The 23,867-nt window shown below is 33.0% G+C and overlaps 3 protein-coding genes across 3 annotated transcripts; 2 read left to right on the top strand and 1 right to left on the bottom strand.

Moving 5' to 3' along the window:
• The first annotated feature begins 2,514 nt into the window (after window positions 1–2,514).
• Window positions 2,515–6,565, top strand: LOC125223117 (ATP-citrate synthase alpha chain protein 2). Its single transcript, XM_048126106.2, has 12 exons — window positions 2,515–2,765; window positions 3,387–3,563; window positions 3,645–3,806; window positions 3,902–3,982; window positions 4,179–4,230; window positions 4,527–4,641; window positions 4,734–4,815; window positions 5,296–5,391; window positions 5,532–5,633; window positions 5,727–5,843; window positions 5,927–6,043; window positions 6,316–6,565. Exons 1-12 carry the CDS (start codon window positions 2,667–2,669, stop codon window positions 6,379–6,381), a joined length of 1,266 nt encoding a protein of 421 aa, XP_047982063.1. The 5' UTR covers window positions 2,515–2,666; the 3' UTR covers window positions 6,382–6,565.
• A 9,540-nt stretch (window positions 6,566–16,105) lies between these two features.
• On the top strand, window positions 16,106–18,406 carry LOC125222860 (S-adenosylmethionine synthase 2-like). The gene is made up of 2 exons (XM_048125707.2): window positions 16,106–16,253; window positions 16,953–18,406. Exons 1-2 carry the CDS (start codon window positions 16,122–16,124, stop codon window positions 18,123–18,125), a joined length of 1,305 nt encoding a protein of 434 aa, XP_047981664.2. The 5' UTR covers window positions 16,106–16,121; the 3' UTR covers window positions 18,126–18,406.
• A 201-nt stretch (window positions 18,407–18,607) lies between these two features.
• LOC125219822 (anaphase-promoting complex subunit 11 RING-H2 finger protein) lies at window positions 18,608–20,357 on the bottom strand. The gene is made up of 3 exons (XM_089062147.1): window positions 20,344–20,357; window positions 20,049–20,167; window positions 18,608–18,907 (listed from the first exon to the last, which is right to left on the bottom strand). Exons 1-3 carry the CDS (start codon window positions 20,355–20,357, stop codon window positions 18,792–18,794), a joined length of 249 nt encoding a protein of 82 aa, XP_088918273.1. The 3' UTR covers window positions 18,608–18,791.
• Between the last annotated feature and the right edge of the window lie 3,510 nt (window positions 20,358–23,867).

The raw sequence follows: 23,867 nt of genomic DNA, 5'->3' as shown, positions 1-23,867 counted from the left end.
AGACAGTTGGGCCCGGCTGATACAAGACATATTATGGCGAGGATTGAGATGGAGCTTAGAGGAGTTCAATGGAGGATATCCCACATCCGAAGAGAAGGCAATAAGGTAGCAGATTTCCTGGCTTTAAAAGGGAAGGAGGCTCGGATGCTGGAGAGGTTTGAGGGGAGCGCAATCCTGTGCGGGCAAGAGCCTTGGCTAGGCTGGATCAGCTGGGTATGCCCAGCTTTAGTTTTTGAGATTTGTCAGCCTTTTGTCTTGTGTTTTTCCCGCTTTGTTTGATTTGGTGGTCGTTTGTAATGGTTGTTTATGGGCTTTCCACTTTTGGAAATGGTCTATGTATAAACCTTGATTTCATGATATATATGGGATGAGGGACCTACTCAACCCTCCACCGTGAAGGTGTTCTTTTTTTTCTTTTTAAAAAAAAAAAAAAAAAACCTCTCAATCTTTACAAAAATAATCCTAACTTAGAAAATCGCTGTCATTTTCGAGCATATTGATGAAGTCTCTTTAACATGAACTAAGGGTAAAATCTTTCTATTATCTCTCCATTTTTGTTCATATAGACAATAGTCATTTGCTCATTCACCGAGCAATCTCGAGACTCATCAACCATTATGGAAAATAATTCATCACCAAGTTTCTTTCGACTGCACATGCATTAATCCATTCTTTTTGAATTGATGGAGCAATCATTTGATTATTTTCAGGAGCATTTACCGATACAACTTGACCAACTTCATCAATCCTTAAACTACACACATATAATAACTCTAGAAAGTTGCCCCTATTTGAAGAAGTTGATGTCTCATCATATCCTCTAAAAGCCAAACCTTAATTCAAAAGGAAGCGAATAACATCAAGAGTTGCAGTCAAACGAATCCTATACTCCTTCTCTTGTTTTGAATAAAAGATGTTAAATTATCTTTCGAAAAATTAATTTAGTCGTACATTGCACGTGGATGGATACTAGTACAACCATAAACCTCATAAACGTATCCCCATAGGATCTTAACCAATCCTAAACCTCCCCTAAACATTTCATTCATATATGACATCTTAACCAAAATCCTAAATCTCTAAACCTTTTCCTCATACCCGAATAGGTACCATCAACACTCAGATGATTGCTTTTATTGGATGTATGTTTAACATGTTCCATGAGAGATAGACCTTGTTTCTCAACAAATATCACTAACCACATTGGCTAGGGTTTCTCCATTGATTATCACACTACAAACTTTGGTTTTGATGTAACAAACGCATGTACAACGTGTCCTCTATTTGTCGAGTACATACTCACAGCTTTTCTCTTTCAAGGATCTTCTAGAAAATACTTTGCTTATGATGTAATATGTGAATTTTTTTTTTGCCAAATTAAGTAAAAAATACTACCTACGTCCAAAAAAAATGGACCAGTTTTACCATTTTTGGCCATCCACCAAAATTAGACCAATTTCTAAATATGAAAATTTTTAAACGAGATATTGGTCTCTAAAATCATGAACTTTGCCCAAAATTTGGTATTTCCCATGAACTTTAAAATTGGTTTAGAATATCACAAACTTTGTATTTTGTTTTGTATTTCCCAAACTGGCCCAAATAAGATATTTTCATCAAAATCTTATTTTAAGTGGGCAACCGTGATGCATTTTATGGTATTTTAAACCACTTTTTAAGTTCATAACAAGTAGGATAAAAAGTCACGTAGAAAACGAGGTTGATTTGATTGTGTCAAATATGATAATAAAAAAAAACCTCATAAATTAGTCAAATATGATGATAGACATGCAGTGGTAAATATCAAACAAAACAAAGTTTGTAATATTCTAAACCAATTTTAAAATTTATGGAAAATACCAAATTTTTGGGTAAATTTCATGGTTTTAGAGACTAATATTCCAATTTTAAACATATAGATACTACTAATAATATGGACCTCGCAATCCATCAACACTACTTCTCTATTAACTTTTTCCGTTCTCTCTTTATTTATCAATTGCACATTAGAACTCATGTCATATGATTATTTTTTTTGGATGTAGTATAATTTTTTCTGCAAACAAGAACTCAAAAGTTTCGATAAAAAAAAAATATATATCACCATAATTGGAATATGACTAATGATATCAACTGATACTATCGTCGTCGGTTGTTTAAAGAAAAACAATTAATCTATGAAGAATACAACATGACATATGGATGGATCATAAAATCACTTGACACAAGGGAACAAAAAAAATAATATTGATAGAAGACATATATTCTATATTTTGTATAAAAATATAGTATCAAATTAGATTATTAACATAGACTTTGTATAGTACTAAATTTTAATATGAACAAATATAAAAATTTTATGGAAGAAAAACTGTATTACTATGGATAGTATAGACATTGTAAAATGAAGTGATTTCTATAAATTCTATTCTCTGTATTTTGAAAGGACAAAAATAAATTTATATGGATCCCAACAACTATTTATTCCCCAACAACTATTTATTCCCCAACAACTTGAGCTCTCTTGGCTTCCACTCCTCTCACCTAACATCTCACTATTTTCGGTCTAGCCGAGGCATCTCCCTTTCGGAGAGAATTTCTATATCTTCACCAGATCTCTCTCCCCCTCTCACTCTGCGTAAACTAGTTCTCGAATTAGGTCTGAGATGGCGAGAAAGAAGATCAGAGAGTACGACTCCAAGAGACTGCTGAAAGAGCATTTGAAGAGATTATGTGGTATTGACCTTCAGATATGCTCTGCTCAGGTATACACAAAAATTGTACTCTACTTATCATCTCAATTGTATCCTATGTTTTGTTTGAAATGGAATTACCTAGGAATGGATCGGATCCTTGCTCTGTTTATTCGGAATTCTTTTACTTAGGGGTTTTGATCCGTACCTATATATTTGTGTTTCAGAAAATTGTGAATCGCGATTTTTGATTCACTGGTCCCTTTAGTATGCTGTGATCACTGTGCTGTCACTTTATTCTGCATTAGATCAGGGATATGACTTATGAGAGTTGTTGGATGTGTGAGATGATGGACTTATTTATGAGTTTCGCACATTAGATCATGAATCTGTGATGAATTACTGGATAAACATTGACAAAACACATGAACACATCATTACGGATAACAAGAATTCTACAACTTGTCTCATGTTTCCTCTGTTTCCTTCCAAATGAAGATGATTCTGGATTTTAGTTGTTGCGGATGCCATATGGTCTGCTATAAGATTTTAAGCTCTGTGAAGTTACTAATATGCTGTGTTGTTATTCCCTTTTATGCTAGCGTTGTGTTTCCGCATTAGTCACACAAGTGTTTTTTTGCTTTGATCTCAGTACATGTCTAGTTGTGCTGATGACTATGTACTTTCCCTCAGGTAACACAGTCAACAGACTTTTCTGAATTAACGAACAAAGAACCATGGCTATCATCGACAAAGTTGGTTGTGAAACCTGACATGTTGTTCGGGAAACGTGGCAAGAGTGGTCTTGTAGCCTTAAACATGGATCTTGCTCAAGTAGCTGCATTTGTCAAAGAGCGCCTTGGTGTTGAGGTGACAGAAAAATCTAATAGATTGCTCTATTAGTATTAGTTATGCTACATTGGAAGCTTACTTGATTTTCATTTTTCCCAGGTTGAGATGAGTGGTTGCAAAGCCCCTATAACCACCTTCATTGTTGAACCTTTCGTACCTCATGATCAAGAGTATTACCTTTCTATAGTATCTGATAGGTTAGGATCCACCATTAGCTTCTCAGAATGTGGGGGCATTGAAATTGAAGAGAACTGGGACAAGGTAGACAGCTGCAACATGGTTTTGTTTGGTTCCCTACTTTCGAAATTATCATGGTGTATGCAACAATAGACACCAACTAATCTATTGTTCTGCAGGTCAAAACAATATCCCTCCCAACTGAAAAACCAATGACCTTGGATGTATGTGCTCCATTGATTGCTACACTGCCATTAGAGGTAGACATCTGAATCACCTTGTCTCTTTATTTGGTGTGAGATATCCTATATTAATTTGTTTATAATTATATAATATTTTAATTTTTTTCATCTTCTGATGAAGTGATGGTGTATAACCCAACCTTTTCATAATGAAGTGATACTATCCTATATTTTCATGTCCTCTTGATACTAAATTCTTCATCATTTGTTTCAGGTCCGGGGAAAGATTGGAAATTTTATAACTGGCGTCTTCTCTGTATTTCAAGGTATTACACTCATAATGGAACTGATTGTTAGTTTAATAGCACACTTCAACTTCATCAGTTGTTTTCGTACTACTACGACTTTGAATTATGAAAAGATCAAGTAGTTGGAACTATTCATCAAGGATAGAGAAACACGTCATTCAATTTCTCTTCATCCCTGTCCCTCAGCCGATACCATACCTCATCCCTTGTCTTCTGCTCTGTTATCTTTGTATTGATGCAATTGAAGCATATGATTTTTATCTTTTGATTTTTTAACCGGGTAAGTTGACATCGATCCTATTTATTATCCACAGATCTGGATTTTAGTTTTCTTGAGATGAACCCATTTACACTAGTGAATGGGGAGCCTTTTCCTTTAGATATGAGAGGCGAGTTGGATGACACAGCTGCTTTCAAAAACTTCAAAAAGTATGTTGATGCATGGTTCTCATAGCATGATTCAAATTACTTTGTTGCTAGAATATAAAGCTCATCTCTTTATAAATTATGATTTGTTTCAGGTGGGGTAACATCGAGTTTCCTCTACCTTTTGGAAGAGTTCTCAGTCCAACAGAGAGTTTCATTCACTCACTAGATGAGAAGGTAAATGCCCCCACCTATTGTGCTCCAAAGGTCATTCCATGTGCTAAAACTAGAAATGAGAAAGAAAGAACCTCATTTTTAGACCATTGGTTCAGTAATGATTGTTTTGTGGTTCTTTATTAAATAAACAATGAGCATGATCATTCACACTTAGATAGTTGAAAGAGAGTAGGATTTTTCTGCCCTGCCATCCCCAGGGTTCATCTATGTTGTGGCCTTGGCTAATGGTCATAGCTTTGCCTGTTTATTAACATGCTTCCCTCTGGATAATTGGAATATAACTTCAAAGATATATTATGGTCTTGTTGTACTTCAAGTTAAATATATGATCTTAAATCAACTTCATAGCTGTTAGAATAACAAAAGTGATCCTTGTTTCTGAAGCTTCGGTTCTGTATTGTGACTTGTGAACCTATATGTACATGTACTTGGCACATTTCATTGCTAATCTTCTCACCTGTATTCTTTATCCTGTTATAGACCAGTGCATCTTTGAAATTTACTGTCTTGAATCCAAAAGGACGTATTTGGACAATGGTTGCTGGAGGTGGTGCAAGTGTAATATATGCCGATACAGTAAGTATTCCAGATTTATCTTCACTGATGCCCATCCAAGTAACCAACCAAGCAAAAACCAAATTTTGCATTACGTTCTCTTATGTTCCATATTGTTTGAGAATACTTATTGATTTCTACTTGAAATTTCCCCAAAAAAGGTTGGAGATCTGGGCTATGCATCTGAGCTTGGTAACTATGCTGAGTATAGTGGAGCTCCAAATGAAGAAGAAGTTTTGCAATATGCCAGAGTTGTTATTGATGTGAGAACTATGATTTGCGTTCAAGTACTCCACGTCTCAACATTTCTCCCTATATACTTTTCTAACATAATTCTCTGTCATTGCTGCTTGCAGTGTGCCACAGCTGACCCAGATGGCCGCAAGAGAGCTCTTCTAATTGGAGGTGGCATTGCCAACTTCACTGATGTTGCTGCTACATTCAATGGAATTATCAGAGCTCTGAAAGAGAAGGTACTCAAACTGTTTTTTTGTTTAGGATGACATTCTGATTTTTACTCTTGAGGATGACATAAATTTACCCATCAATTGAGCAGGAATCAAAACTCAAAGCGGCTAGAATGCACCTTTATGTTCGTAGAGGTGGCCCCAACTACCAAACTGGTTTGGCTAGAATGAGGACTTTGGGAGAAGAACTCGGAGTTCCCATTGAGGTATGAAATCACATTTCTCCTATCCCATATTCATTCTATTTGACTTGTCATGCCTTCTTTTCTTACTGCGGTTATTCTCTACCTTCAAACGTCTGAGTTACTAGTTCATAGAAAACTTTGAAATTTAATTATTCTCTCTTCATTTAAGTCATTTGCATTTCCTATTGCTAGTTTATTTTGATCTGAGTAAGCTAGCAAATTGAATACTAAATGTGATTGAAATAGAGTCTCGAATAACATCTATCTGGGCTCTATGGTTAATACTGGTTTAGGTTTATGGGCCTGAGGCTACAATGACTGGGATTTGCAAGCAAGCTATCGAATGCATCATGTCGTAGCCACAACGACTCTCTGCTCTCTATCGTAGTGAAGATAATAGTCCAACCGGCTCAAGTCAGGCTGCAGATGGATTAATTCTCTTTGTCATGTGTGTTATTCTCTTCTTTTCGAAGACTATTTGTTCTTGTATTGAGAAAATTGTCTTGGAAGTTATGAATATTGTTTTTGCTGTTTGCCCCTGAATTTGTTTTGAAACCAACTTTTACATTGCTGTTTTCCTATTGGTTGATCTTTTAAAATGATGCCTTTCATTTTACATGCTCTATATGAGATTGATTCAAAGTAAAATGAAGACATCATTTTATCGAAGTTTGGGGAAAAACTAGAAAATCTTAAAAGTAAATTACATGCAAATCATCTTCTTTTATGAAAAAACGATATCATTTGCTAACATACACATGAACTTCAATTTGAAAGTCTCCTTTTGAAATTATGTGGAAAATTCTTACCTCCTATGTCGTTCTCACAGTTTTTCTTCATGATCCGATCATCAAAATTAATCTTGATTTATCTTAGGTTTCAATCTCTAATTAGGTGAGTATCATTTTTACTAATAATATTTCAATTACTTTATTCTCTATCGATCTTTTTTATTTTATCAATTTTGCATTAAAACCCGCACGATACATTATGTGCCGGTGCATTTCAATTTCTTATACGACGTAGAAGCATAGTACAGTAACAGCTATGGTGTGTTAAGATTTAAGTTGTTGCATAATTCTGATGAATCAGTTAGGTGAGAGATCTATAAATGCCAGTGAAGAGATGATATGCATTGTTAAAGCCAGCTCATAACAATGGAAACGTGTCATTTTTTTGGAACCAAAGAGACAAAAATGACTAGAAATGGTACTCCCAATTATGGGTTTAATAAAAAAAAGTTGACCCTAAAATTAGGCACTCATTGAATAGTTAGATAGCCTGAAATACGACTATACGAGCAAATTAATCATAGCACAAAAATGTAATAGGATGTACTGATGTACATCAGCTCAATAGTTTCGTAAATCATGAAAACATACATTGGAATTGTCGAAATTAATTCAAGCTAGTGGGCATCAAACCGTATACATTTTGGTAGTAGTTTATGATTTGATGATAATTTAATATTGCAATGTAAATTAATTTGTTTGAAGTTTATAAATTATATTGTTTAATTTAGTTTGTCCTGTATAAGAAAATTACTAACAAATTGTAAGTACCTATACATAAGTTTTGCCATAAATAATTTAAAATGTCCTATTACATGATTAAATTAATAATCTTAACAAGTTTCAGTTTATGAGTTTGTTATTCAGTACAAATATATATGTATTAGGTTAATATGATGTGACCTAGTAATTACTCTATTAATTATCTAAGTATTATTGTCTGGGCAGTTGAATACTTAAATGCTTCCGATTCCATCCCCACTCTTTCAAGTTTAAACGTTAAAATGAGATGGTGATGGTTGGATACTGCTCCCTTCGATAACGAAAATAGTCTGATGATACGAAGTTTTATAATAAATTGGTAAAGTAAGAGAGGTGGAGAATAAAAGTCGGTAAGTACGAAAGATAAGAAAAAAAGTAAGAGAGAGTTTCCACTTTTAAAATAAGGAGTAGTACTATTTTTGTGGACACCCCAGTAAAATGACAAAAATGAAACTATTTTTAATGGACGAAGAAAGTATGAAAGGAATATAGTAGTATGATTTTAACTATCAATAGTCATTCATGCATTGTTCAACCTAAGCAATCTCTATCGATCAAAGCTCTGTCATTAGAGCTGCCCAAGGTTTATCGAACCGGCGGTTAAAACCGAAACCGTAACCGCCGGTTACGGTTCCGAATCGAAACCGCGAGAAATATTCCGAACCGAAACCGTGAATTTTAGAACCATGGTTCGGTTCAGGTTTCAAATTTTTCGAACCGAAACCGCGATCGAACTGCCGGTTCCAGACGGTTTTGAACCGCCTGTTAACCGGCGGTTTCACGGTTCCAACATGAAATTATTCTCAAATTCGCACAAAATTCTCAAATATTTATGAATTAATATTGATTTGATTTCTACCAAAATTAAGAAGGGAACATGATTTATATTTGAACTTTTAAATGTGAACATTAGACTTGTGTGAATATTTATAGTTGTTTCTGTATATCATGTTGTTTTTCTCTCTCACAATTATAATTTAATTACAAGGAATAACTATTCATTGGAATAGATTCAAAATGACTGAAATGATTCAAAATAACTAATCACATTTAATACATTTTGATAGTTATTCCACATCTATTTTGCTAAAAATTGAAAAGGGGTGCTTTGTTGCAATAATTCACAAAATGTCGCAGAAACCAAAATGAGAACAAAATTTGTAATTATTAAAAGTAGCATTAATGTTGCACTATTTTCGTATATAAAAGCATTATATATGCAATCTCACCGTTTTTTAAGTATGATTATGTAGTATTCAAAATATGAATATGCATTCTTCAAAATTGATTGGTTCATTGGCATTGTTGATTATACATGATTTAGTTTTAGTTAATCAAGATCAATTAAATTCAATTAATTTAGTTAATGCAATCTCACATTTTTTACGTATGACTATGTAGTCTTCAAAATATGAATATGCATTCTTTAAAATTGATTGGTTCATTGGTTGGTGGTGGGTGATGGTTGCACTCTTCAAAAATGATGGCACAAAACACTATTTTTTTAATTTTTTTTATTTATTATTTAAATGCTGATTTTAAATTCAAATTGGAGCTCAAGCCCTTTTCAATTTTTTCTTTTTTCCCCCATTTCATGTTTTTTTTGTTTACGTTTAGACGAGTATGACACTTGTAAATTATATCACATTGTAATTTGTTTGTAAAGTATATCACATTGTAATTTGTTTGTAAATTATACTCCCTCCGTCCCAAGATAAGTGACCTACTTCTTTTGGGCACGGGATTTAAGGAATGGTATTTAAATAAGTTAAAGTGGAGATAGTAAAGTATGAGAGAGAGAAAAGTAGAGGAGAGAAGAGAGAATAAAGTAGGTGGAGAATAAAGTAAGAGAGATGACTTTTTGCTAAAAATGGAAATAGGTCACTTATAGTGGGACACCCTAAAAAGGAATACAAGTCACTTATCTTGGGACGGAGGGAGTATGACATTGTAATTTGTATATTGAAATTGTAAATTTGATATCATTTTCAACTTACTCATCTTAATTCAATTTAAACTATCTATTTTCTTGTTTCAATTTATTTTATAAATTCAAACTTCATGGCAAAAAAAAATAAAGGAAAAAAACCGCGAAACCGCGAAACCGAACCTAAACCGCTACGAACCGTCCAAAAATCGGTGGTTCGGAACCAAAACCGAAACCGTCGGTATTTTAACCAAAACCGGAACCGTGAAATGGCCTCACGGTTCAGTTCCGGTTCCATATTTTCCAGAACCGGAACCGGTGGTTCCGAACCGAAACCGCCGGTTCATGAACTGTGGGCAGGTCTATCTGTCATTGCCATCATCCAATTCGTGGGAGCTCGTTTGTCAGCGATGCTGCAACACTCGCGACGTTGCCGTTTATTTTTGGAGACGATTCGCAGAAAGGATGTTTCTCGTCTTGCGCAAAGATGACTCCTCGACCCGGCTGAAAATATAGAAAAACGAAATTCGGTAATTTGAGAATTCAAGATTACGAAAGGTTTGTGACATGTCAATCAAATTGAAGAAGTCTTAAAATATCGTATTACAAGTCTAATAATATTGAAAATATGTCATCTGGAACCACGCCCACTTATGACCCTAGAAACAGTACCATAATATAACACTGCAATTCTACACTACTAAAATAGGTACGAGCAAATAAATAATAACACAAAAATGTAGTAGCATGTACACTAGCTCACATTATATGGTTTCATAAATCAGGAAGACATTGAATGGTCATAAATTAAGAGTAGCTGCATTCAATCCCACACATCTACCACTCCATTTATTTCTTCATTTCCATCTATACTAGTAATTCAAAACCAACTTATATGACCAATGCACCATGCACCACCAACAATACAAATCCCTCTAATATAAATAAGGGTATAGCCTCAAGCAAAACACAAATATACACACACCACCTACACACACAAAAGAGTGAATTAACTAAAGATATTTGAAGAGATGGAGGTGGGTTTGGGTAAGGTGCTCCTAGGCCTCACCTTGTTACTCGGTGCACTCACGATGGATGTGAATGGAGCAAGAACTCTCAAGGAAGTCGATCAGCCTCAGACCTTCGGTAGTTTTGGCGGAACATCTCCTAGCTCGGGTTCTATTGGATCTTTTCCCGGCCCGAGCAGTTTTGCTTTTGGATCACCCTCTTTTTGCTCATTTCCTGGGGTCCAGTGCACCCCGGTCCTGCCCACCATCCCGTTTGTACCAAACGGGAGTGGCTCCCCAATCGGGGAAACCCCATGATTAGAATCATGGGGCTAGTTTATAATAATGTTTTAAGTATGATTTAGTAGGGTTTGTTGCCTTTTAATTTTTATCCATGTATTAGGGTTTCTCTACGTACTAGCTATGTAATAGGTTTCAAGCTAGGTCATGTTATTTAATTACGTCTATTTTTAATATGGCCGGATTGATGAAACTCTTTTTTATTTATTCATGTTATAATCGTCTATTAGAGAATATCACAACACTCAATGTTAACAACCAAATCAACTCAAGAGTGTTATCAAAATATTGTTATACACTCACACAGACTAACATAAAAGTTAATGTAGATATGCTCTTCTATAGTTGATTCGAGCTATTGGACTATTTGCTGGAGAAAGGGTTTTGCCGTTTATCAACTGAGTTACATTTCATGCTGACATCTCCTTCTCTTGATGCAATTGATTTTTAGAAAACTCTTTTTGGGAGTTAAATTATTTATGCTAACATAATTTGAGAGTTGAGAACTGCAGATATTTCGAATTTTCTATCAAAATTAATGGATACAGTTAAAAGTTCGATTGTTCTTTCTTGTGTTTAATTGTGAATGAAGGAATGGTTTCATGGGCTCAAACTGTTGGACTTGGATGATATATTGGGCTTTAACTATTGCGTACTATTCTGTATGGTTTCATCAATATTTTGTCAAACTTTAATTTATTTCAAAATGAGCAGTAAACTTTATGCTTATACTATCATTTAGTTATTTTATTTCAAATAGAAATTAAAATCATGACGTCACATAAAATATAAGAGATGTAAACTCATTTAAAAATGATGATGTGATTGGGGAGATTGTGAATTAAGTGAGGTTAGTTGGAAGTTACGTAAGCTAAGCCAACTATTATCACTTTTGTAAAAGCACATAATAATATAGAGTTGGTGACATGCAATCAACGTGGAATCCAATAACCTCGGCCGGCCTCCCCAAGAAAATACCATATTTTTGTTAATGAAATTCCATCATATATTGCTCATCAATTTGTGTAAGCTAATTTGTTTGGATTCAACTTTTTCCTAATAAAATAAATGTTAACTACTAACATAGTAACATGGGTTGAATTTTAAGAAGCCCCCTTGCATTCCTTCTCAAAGAAAAAAAGGCCCACCTACGTAATCCATGTGGTGGCATAATTTTATTGTTTTATTGAATGAATACACCATTGACCAAATAACATATCTCTAAAATCATCTCCAATCATATACCAAGTTTTATTTTTAGTGTAGAAATTTCTCCAATCATAATGCAAATTCAAACTTATTTTTGCATTTCTTTTATGAACAACACTAAATATAAATATGAATGTGTATTGTAGCCACTGCAAAATTTTTATGAGACATAAATATAAATTTGAGTTTGGTATAAATAATTGGCGTAAAATTACTTTTTGATATAAAACAACACTCAAAAATAGGTTTAAGTTTGATGTAAATAGTCCAAAATGCCTAGGCACCGATTGATCTTTCAATTCAATCGTATTAAATAACAAAATATTAAAATCATTAATCTTTTTCCTTTCCCCATGACGTAAATTTATTTCTTTCAATTCGATCGTATATTCGTATTGAATGTTGGTTATCGAATAATTAATCGTCTGGTATGACAGATAGCCATACTTAATTAAGTTTAGTGGGTAGTGAAGCTTGCATTAATGACCTAATTCATGCCTTTTACTCCTTGTTTATATCATGCTTTCTTTTATTGTGGACCCTATAGTATTAAAATGTTACTACTAATTAATGTTTTTATCCTTGACTGTTACTTCATTTATAAGAATGATGTCCAATAAAGATAAAATTCATGCATGGTTTCGTTTTTAAATATAATTCGAAGCGTGTTAATTTTACATATAAGAATTATGAAAATGTGTATATATTGACAATATGTTATGCGTCACAAACATGCATGAGGAGTCGACTTCAAGATTTGATTGCGGAAAACACTAGCTCATCTCTAAACCGACAAATCTACACACTTTGAAATACACCTCTCAACAATATTAAATTTTAATGATTAAATGCTTCATCTTTGTCGCATTGAATAGTATCATCCTCATTGCGGTGACGATGTATATATTCAAATCAAATAAATTTAATAATTAAATGCCCCATGCAAACACTATGAATTGCTAAAGTGTCGGCAACCCCCCAATAATACATTTAATTGTGATGATGTATTTTAGCAAATGTAAAAGTGATAGGATCTAAAACTCTCTAAATTACTACTAGTAAATTGTAACTTCACCTGATTTACTAACTTCGTATCTCCTATTTTGATATATCCGCATTGTGTTTATGTTGATTCCTATTTATCAGTTCCATAGATTTATTCCAAGTAAAAAAAAAGATTAAAAAATTCTACGAATAACTTAATTTAAGATTAAAATGAAGGAAATATAACTATGGATTTTCATATATCGATAGAGTATTTTGGAATTTCCATTTTGTCTCCCATCGGAAATCTCATTTTATAACTAACTACCAGTTTTTCATATTTATATTGTCGATTAAAGAAAATCTCAATTTTACGGTTCCTAGTTTTTTCTTTAATTTCCTAGAATCATTCATAAAAAAATTAAGTCACACCAATGACAAGACTTGATTCACATTTGAAGGTGAATATTACCTTCTCTACCTTCTTGTGGATGATCTATTTTTGCTCTGTTGTTGTTTTGTACTTTTGTAGTCTACCTCATCACTTGGTGGTTTGAGATTTTTGGATTATAAAAAAAAGACTTCTCCACTATTCTCACTATATAAGAAAGAATTAAACCGTGTTTGTTTGTTTTTTGTGATCAGCCACTATTTTTTTATTTGGTGGGAATAGGATATCCATTGGTTTAATCAACTCCTATTCAAATGATTTTCCCCTATCAACTTACCACATAAAAAATAGTGGCTGGTCATGAAAAATACTACTCCTATTATTTGATACAAAACGTTATGTATATATTGGTAAGGTATTAAAATATGAAGAACGAAAAGTCATAAGATTACTCAACAATTAAAATATCAGTCCACGTACCTATACACAAACACACACCCCATGACCCCAACCTGTCTATTTCATGAACTGAATCAATTTTTAAACGAGTGAACTACGTAGATGGTATCTGATCTTTCATTTTTGCACATAAATGGTATCTTATCTTTATTTTATATCGTTTTTGGTACCTTATGACAAAAATAACCACAGGTACAAAACATGTGATTTTTTTGTTATTGAGGATATTTTTAGAAATTTCAATTAAATAGTACCAAAATATATAATTATTTTTTCTCCCTTTCTTATTTCTTTTTTAGTTTCTTCTTCATTCTTTTTTCTTTATTTTCTTCTTTTTTTTTTAGTATTTTATATTTCTTTCTTCTCTCTTTTTTCTCCTTAGTTTATATTTCTTCTTCTTTCTTTTTTCTTTTATCTTCTTTTTCTTCTTTCCTTTTAGTTTTTTTATACATACATCAATTGCATTCATAATATAAATCAGGAATAAAATCTCCAATTAAATTAATTATTTAAAATAATTAAATCAATTGAATATTTTTTATTAAATTACTTTATACTCATTTTAAGATTGAAACACCTAACTAAAAATATTCAACTCTTTATATCATTATAAATACAATTCACAATTATTATTACATAATATTATATGATTCATAATTTATATAATTATACTATAATTATTTATTAATTACTACTACTTTTTAGTATTATAACAATAATATTTTTATAATAATTAAATATAATTATAACTATAATAATTAAATATAATTATAACTATAATTATAATTAATTATATTTGAATGATATTAAAAATAAATAAATTATTAATTTATAACATCAAAATAATAATATTAATATTAATTAATAATAATAGTATAAAGAGTGAGTAGAATGAGAGAAGATATTATAATATCACTTTTGATACTAATTTGGTGTATACCTAAAATATCCTTTATGGCATAAATGAGAAAATGTATTTGTTTAGAGGGCAATTTGGGAAGAAAATTGCATCAGGTACCAAAAATGTGATTTATAGGTACCAAAAGCGATATAAAATAAATATCAGATACCATTTACGTGCGAAAATGAAAGATCAGATACCATTTATATAGTTCACTCTTTTTAAATTTGACGTTGAACATCCACTTCTTATCAATAAATAAAATGAGTTAGTCTTGAATAGCAACTAGACATCTAATAAACCGTAAAAATCAATTGCCAGGATTAATAAAATCGTCTACCTAGCATAGCTACACAACACAACAAACAGATACACCAACTAATGTATGTCAACATGAATCAATTTTCAAACTAAATTTTGGTCAGCCTATATTCCTATTCCTGTATTAAAACTAAATTTTCAATATTCAAACTAGTTTTGGTCATCCTATATTCTTATTCCTACAAACTAAATTTTCTAACTAAATTTTGGCCATACTATACCAACAAACCCAACTGGAGAGAATCAATTTTGAAACAAAATTTTGGAGATCCTATGATAGGTATTATGGGGGAAATTAATACTAGAAAAGAGAGAGTTGAAGATAGAGCTAAGTGGTTTCTCTAGAATGATAAAAATAATTCATTCAAGAGAGCAATGGAGAATCGATGGAAGAGAATGATCAAAGTAATTAATTCTTAATAATGATAAAAAGACTCCACATATATTATACGAAAAATTGAAATAACTATTATCAAATTTTATCAAACCGATGTCGTCGGAACATATGCAATTGAGATATCGTTGTTATCCATATAAAATACCTTTGATTTGATATATTTTTTCCGAAAAAATAAAATTGAGTGAGTTACGTAAATTTTAAGTTTTGAGATGATTTTGAAGAGATAAATTGGTTAGTTTTAACCACCATATATATATAGGAATTGACATTAATATTCTTTAATTGTATTTACTAATTATTTTAATTTGAAATATAATCCACTTGACATTATTTCAACCTAAATCTTATAGTCTAATGGCTGAAAATGATTCTTAATTTTAGATTGCTAATTAATTAGCCATTGATTACAATTCACTCATCACATACTTATAATATAGAGATAATATTAAGTGGTCAAGGTATATCACATAAAAATATGATGTGGTATGTCCTCCCAATAATATTTTGACCAATAGACATATACAATGGTCTCACGAGAAAATATTTAGTGGTTAAGGAATACCCCATGAAAATATGAGATTCTAACTACTATAAAAAAAATAATAAAATTACTAAATCTTAACACTGTACATAATTATACAGAGAATATGAGAAGAATTTTGAAAGCCATCATCCTATTCCTCCCTATAAATAAGCCCAACTTAATTCACCAATACTCGCAAACATTTGGCAGAGTTCCAAACCATTCTCCTCTGCTGTTTGAGTTGAATTTATCTGAGGTACACATTCTCAGCCAAATCAATCATGGAATTTGTTTGATTTATTGCTAATTTTACTTGTGTGCTTCGCTTCTTGCTTTGAATTGTTCTCTGCTTCCTCATATTGCTTCGTTCGATTACACGAACTGATCATTTTACTGTTTATGTTATTTTGACTTGAAATTCTTCGTTATCATGCATTTCTTTTTCGTGGAGCAGTATGAGAGATCTTGTTCTGTGTGAGCTCGTCATGTTTTGCTATGTGTATCAGTATGTGTGTGTGATTTAAGTAGGCTTGCATATGTTTCATGTTTAAATTTAGGGATTCATGATCAAATTTGGGGTTTGATGATGCGGTGAGGTGTATTAGCGGCATAATCATGTTCAGTTCACATAAATAAGCACGGAATCAAAAGAAATTTTAACATCAATTTTTTTTTTCTGGATCTTGATCATTTGTATATCAATGAATCAGTTGTGTTTTTTGTTTAACTGAGATTTCCGCAAGAGTTTCCTATTCACATGCTGTTTGGCGAGATATGCCCTTTCTTTATTGATATTTGATTCTTCTTTAAGGCTTTACTTGATCTCCGAGTAAAGTAAAGGTTCTTCATGACTTCATATGTTGTCCTTTAGTGGCTTCAGTTAGGCTCCATTTGATGTTTTTATACGTGACAGATTCGTTGTAACGATAAGGTTCTTCATGATTTATATTTTCAGGTTAAGGAAATGGAAACGTTCTTGTTTACCTCTGAGAGTGTGAACGAGGGACACCCTGACAAGCTCTGTGACCAGATATCTGATGCAGTTCTTGATGCCTGCCTCGAGCAAGATCCCGACAGCAAGGTTGCATGTGAGACTTGTACCAAAACCAACATGGTGATGGTCTTTGGTGAGATCACAACCAAGGCCAACATAGACTATGAGAAGATCGTGCGTGATACCTGCCGTAGGATTGGCTTTATTTCTGATGATGTTGGTCTTGATGCTGATAAATGCAAGGTTCTTGTTAACATTGAGCAGCAGAGCCCGGATATTGCTCAGGGTGTCCATGGCCACCTGACCAAGCGCCCAGAGGATATTGGTGCTGGTGACCAGGGACACATGTTTGGTTATGCCACTGACGAGACCCCTGAGTTAATGCCTCTCAGCCATGTGCTTGCCACCAAATTAGGTGCTCGTCTCACTGAGGTTCGTAAGGATGGTACATGCCCCTGGTTGAGACCTGATGGAAAGACCCAAGTCACGGTCGAGTACTGCAATCAGAAAGGCGCCATGGTTCCGATCAGAGTCCACACTGTTCTCATCTCCACCCAGCACGATGAGACTGTTACAAATGATGAGATTGCAAGGGATCTCAAGGAGCACGTCATCAAGCCTGTCATCCCTGTGAAGTACTTGGACGAGAAGACAATCTTCCACCTGAACCCCTCCGGCCGCTTTGTTATTGGTGGACCCCATGGTGATGCCGGTCTCACTGGTCGTAAGATTATCATCGACACCTACGGTGGCTGGGGTGCCCATGGTGGTGGTGCCTTCTCAGGGAAGGACCCGACCAAGGTCGACAGAAGCGGTGCCTACATTGTCAGGCAGGCTGCCAAGAGTATTGTCGCGAGTGGGCTTGCACGGAGGTGCATTGTGCAAGTGTCGTACGCGATTGGTGTACCTGAGCCCCTATCAATCTTTATCGACTCTTATGGCACTGGGAAGATCCCCGACAAGGAGATTCTGGAGATCGTGAAGGAGAAGTTCGACTTCAGGCCTGGGATGATCTCCATCAACTTGGACTTGAAGAGGGGCAACAACGGGAGGTTCTTGAAGACAGCAGCATATGGCCACTTCGGAAGAGAGGACCCAGACTTCACGTGGGAAGTCGTCAAGCCCCTCCAGTGACAGAACTGAAAATCTGTCATATGGTCGAGGCATTGAATAATACTGCTCTTGTTGCTATAATGGCTTTTCACCTCAAGTGGTGCATCTTCTTGTTTGATGCTTTATTGTTTTTGGGTTTTGTTTTTAAGCTTCTCTTGTAGTCTGGTTTGAGCCTAAGATACATGTTATGGAATTAATGTGGTGTAGCAGTGTGTAAGAAGTAAGATTCATGTTTGAGTAATGTTACTATGGTATCAGCTGTTGGAATTTCTCATATCAATGGATGAATTGTTTGCGATTTTTTTCTTGCTCTCTGATGATGAAAAGTAAAATTTTTTCGTTGCATATGCTTCATTAATTGAGCTTATAAAGTGTTAATTTATACTACTCCATTTCTGTTGTATTGAAGATGAGTTAATTGGTTCACAAAAAAAGGAATTAATTATTTAATTAGTGCAAATTCCAAACAAACAATAATACATATAGAAGTGAAGTTAAGCTAATAAACCAAAAAAGTTGTGATACATCAAGAATGGAACTGAACGATTTGATTTACAATATTCCCACCGCAAAAAACATGATTCAGATTTGAATTTCAGTTGTGCTCAATAAAATTTGCCATTCTTAAAACACAGCTGTGGAGTTGAGACATACATATAACTATATATGTATAAAAATGAACAAGAATTATTCCTTGAATTGCCATTCTCTACGACACATGGGACAATGTGCTTGTGAAGTTTGTGAATTCACCCATTTCAAGATACAGTGAAGATGGAATGCGTGATTGCAAGAACCCCAAACTGCAACATAAATTTGTGTATGGATTAGATAGTGGCTATTCTAACATAGATTCATAAAGAAAGTGAGTGCAATATAATGAAATTCAAAGACAATGAAAATATGAATGGCTTCGGAAATCATTATTCGAACATCAAGAAGAATAGTTTCTCACAAAGTCATAAATAGAAAAACCAGCTATAATAGCTACTAATATTTCACTATAAGGGAGGACTTCATTTTCATTACAAGGGAGGACTTCATTTTCTAGCAGAAGTTTCTGGCAGATCAGGACAAGATAAAGGACATCAAGAACAAGGCACAACTGAGAAGGGGTCAGCAATTTTCTGCAACTTCAAATGATTTTCATCGGTCTAAATATATCATGCAATGGTGGTTTGAGTAATAAGATAATTAGGATAAAGGAGGTTAGAGGGAGAGAGGACATGAAAGAGCTCAGAGATGGAACGGAGGAAAGTACTAAGGACGTAGAAAGAAGAGTGGCCTAATGGACACCTTAGTCGTAATTCATATTTGTATATTTCAGTCCATGTGGCAACAATATGCTTCTATACTGAGCAAGTAAACCTACAGTCTACTTAGTTCATTACAGCAACCAATAATAGCCAAATTTATAAAGTATCCCAAGCTATTATACCAAATAGCATTCATTCAGTTGCATATTTTATTCAATGTAATATTTTTATGACCCAAAGTAGCAGGCTCTGTCAACCTATTAAACCAAAGTAGCAGGTTTTGTCAGCTCCAAAAGTCCTAAATAAGCAGTTGGTGAAATCCATCAGTGGGAATTTTCTATGATTGAAACATGCCCTGAGACTAGTGTTTGACAGTTGACAGACACCATGTTCATTTGTTAACTAGTTTATCTGTGTAGATCATACTGCTTTTGACATGCGATAGATAAGTGAATAGATCAAAAGTTAATTAGGACCTAGATGGTGGATAGGTAATTATGTATCCAAGCTTACCTCTGAATGGAACTGAGAAACTAACGGATTTTACTTACTATATGCAATATTGCAATTGACATAATAATTATATGAGTGAGCTTTTAACACGCCAAAAACAGGGGATAACCACTAAAACGGAAGGAATAAAAAGATAAGACAAACAAAAGGCAAGAAATGTAAAAAAAAAACTTACTTAAGGGGCAGTCATCTCCTGGGAGTTTACAATCAGGGCAACAACCATCAAATGCCATCCTACAAATACCACAAGTCTCGTCTTGGGCATCCCATGTCCAAGAAGCAACAGCATGCCATCTGGAAGTTCCAAAAAGAACATATTTTCAGCTTCTTAAAAATAAATCTCATAAAGAAACTGGCAGTACTAAGGATCAGATACATACTCTGTACATCACGCCCAGCAGAATTCACAAACAATACGGTCAAGGACAAACAGGCTTATAGCATGCCCTAAAGAAAAATATGATTGCTACATTGCATCCGTCATATAATCAATAATGTGCATATTTAGAAAATAAAATTAGTTTATTTATTGAACATCACACAGAATTGTACCAACAAAACCATTAAATTATTCTACCTAGTACCTACCAAGGAAAAGTACTCAGACAATTTCCTGGTATGCATGTATAAATAATACACATATGTAGGATACGTATAATCTTGACCTTCATTCTCTTGTGCCCTGCAAACACAACCACATATAAGAATATCAGGTCCGTTAAATCAGAATATACCACATACTATCATATACTACAATATTTTCCACTTTTTAGCCCACTATGACGCACTGAGCTCTTTGTATGTCAAGAAAGAGCAAATTGAAATAATTTGACTATTCCAAATCAATTGTAGTATTATAGGAACTTGAAAAAAAAATTATCTAATTGAACGCAATAGGAACTTGAGAAATTTAAATGTAAAGTTGTAAACCCTCCCCAAAAATGAAAAACTAAAACTAACAAATTATCACCAACCAGTCTTCAACAAAGGCAGAAGATCAGCCAGCTATGAGCCAAATTTCATGAAGCATTCTATTAGCACATCTTGTTTTCAATAACCATAGGCAAGTCGGCTAATAAAACAAACCGCTCCAATAATATTTTATGATACGTAGTGAAAGGCAGAATCACCAAATGTGTTCAATAATATGGATGCATATGAAACACAGCTCTACCGCAGACATGATAAAGTGGCTGCTGGATGACTGAAGATGTTCAATTAATTGCTCAAGTAAAACAATCTGAATAGGACGGTCAATGCACATAAGCTGTTTGTGTAAATGACAAATAATTGTGGTGGATGGATGAATTTGAAATTGGACAACGATGGTTATGTAACCAAGCGTTGAATTTATCAACAAAAATAGCATAGTTAAGCTAATTAGCACCATCGTTATCAGTATCTCTTCCTAAAAGCATAGCTCTAAGTGAACAATTATAGCACCAAAACCTACCAAAAATAAAATCGATCGAATTCAAGAGCAGAAAAACACATATTTGACATTAGCCCCTGCATTTTCAAAAACTGGTCGACATACATAAACATTATGAAGAAAAGAAAAATAGATGGAATCCACATTTACATGTAAGCATTCAGCAGAACAAACAAGCAGAGACAGAAAGAGGCGTACAATTTGTCTGTGTGCGAGATGGCGAGTCGACGGCGGTGAGGAGAGAAAGCGGCGTGGACAGGCGCTTTGGAGTGATGACTTCCCTTCACCCAACCTAGCGATACAAATTTAAATTTATAATTTTAAAAGTGTAAAACTCAAAACTGGTTCTTAATATGTTCCTATTTGATTTTGGTAATATACTTTTTCTTTTGTATTTTTGTATTTTGAATATTTTAACTCGGTTACAATTGATCCTATATTAACAATTCCATCAATTTTTAAATGGTATTAACCTGATTTTGACCGATTTTCATACAGTTTTAACCCGAGTGGGACTGTTAAAACCATCAAAATCGGTCAAAATCGTTTAAAAATTGATGAAATTATTAATGTAGGACCAATTGTGATTCGAATTGAAACATTCAGGATGCAAAATTCAAAAGATAAAGTATTTGACTAAAATTATAAAATTGGCATATGTTTAAGACCAATATTAGCCTTTATTCTTTAAAAAGTTTGACTAAACTGTTGAACCGGTTTCGGGCTAGACCATCCAGTTTTACGGATTCAGACGGTCTAATAAGAAGCGTTTTTCTTAATTCATAGTCAAATAGGCCGGTTCAATTGATTCAGTCTAGTTCTTTTTTGGTTTAGGATTGCTAGTTATTTACTTATTTTAATCTATCTGCATGATCAGGCAAGACATAAAACTGTAGATTATAATAATAAATCAATTTATTTTAACTTTCTCGCTCAATTATAAGTTATGTAGTACTCCCTCCGCCCCGACTAAGATGACATATTATTTAGTCGGCACAGGATTTTAGGAGTTATTGGTTAAAGTGTTTAATTGGAGAAAGAGAAGGTGTTTGTAAGTATTAAAGTAGTGAGAAAAAGAAAGATGAATATTTTAACATGAGTGAGAAAAAGTAGTTTAGTGTATTAATTGGAGAGAGAAAGTTACCAAAAAAGGAAATATGTCATCTTAGTTGGGACAAACTAAAAAGGAAAACGTGTCATTTTAAGCGGGACGGAGTGAGTAGTACGTTAACCAGTTTGCACTTTATCCCTTGAAAAATTGGCTTCGCTAGTTCCGCTGTGTATTTACTCCCTTCAATTTCTTGCTCATTAATCTTCAGCCAAATCTGAAGATTTGTACTACTACCACATTTTACTTTTTTTTTCTTGAAATGAGAAAAAAATTCACAGTAGCCATACTACTTTTTACTACTTCTAAATTAGCAATATGAGTTACTGTGTCCGTTTAATAATTTTTTGATAAATATAAATATATATAATATGGAAACTAATTGCGCCTCAAATATGGAAATTTTCCTCAATATCTTAGCCTTTATTCCTATTATTGAAATTTCTGATGAATATAAATTTATTTTTCTATGCATCTAAAATCAAATTTTCTTCCATCATTAATATTTTATTTTCTGATTTTAAAATTTTCTTTAACTTTTTTTTATGCTATCAAAAATATTAAAAATCAAATTATGGTCGTACTTTATTACTTGTGTAGATTTTTGGTGAAGCCAAAAATATTATTATCGTAGTAATAGTAATTATTTAATGGAGTGAACTACATAAATGGTACCTGATCTTTCATTTTCGCACATAAATGGTATCTGATCTTTGTTTTATAATGTTTTTTGGTACCCCGTGACAATCAAACATGTGATTTTTTTGTTATGTAGGATATTTTTGGAAATTTCAATTAAATAGTACCAAAGATGTGATTTTCTTTTCTTCCTCTTATTTCTTTTTCTTCTTCTTTCTTTTTTCTTTATTTTCTTCTTTCTTTTTAGTATTTTATCTTCATTTCTTTTTTTTCTTCTTAGTTTATGTTTCCTCTTTTTTCTTTTCTCTTCTTTTTTTTTATTAAATACCCAATTAAAAATATTCAACTCTTTATATCATTATTAATACAATTCACAATTTAAATTTTTTATTAAAGCTATATTGATTAGTTATTAATTTAATATAAAATAATAATAATAATTATTATTATTATATAATATTATATGATTCATAATTTAAGTAATTATACTATAATGATGTATTAATTACTACTAGTTTTTAGTATTATAACTATAATATTATTATAATAACTAACTATAATCATAATTAAATTTATTTGAATGATATTAAAAATTAATTAGTTATTAATTTATAATATTAAAATAATAATACTAATATTGATTAATAATAATAGTAAGAGTGAAGAGATTGATAGAAGATATTATAATAGTATCATTTTTTGTATATGCCCAAATTTTCCTTTATGACAAAAATAGAAAAATGTATTTGTTTAGAGGGCATTTTTGAATGAAAATTGTATAAGATACTAAAAATGTGATTTATATGTACCAAAAA

Source organism: Salvia hispanica, chromosome 1 (assembly GCF_029641045.1).
Source record: "Salvia hispanica isolate PSC_SH4W2 chromosome 1, Shi_PSC_v1, whole genome shotgun sequence".
NCBI lineage: Eukaryota > Viridiplantae > Streptophyta > Magnoliopsida > Lamiales > Lamiaceae > Salvia > Salvia hispanica.
This window is presented reverse-complemented; position numbering and strand designations above follow the sequence as displayed.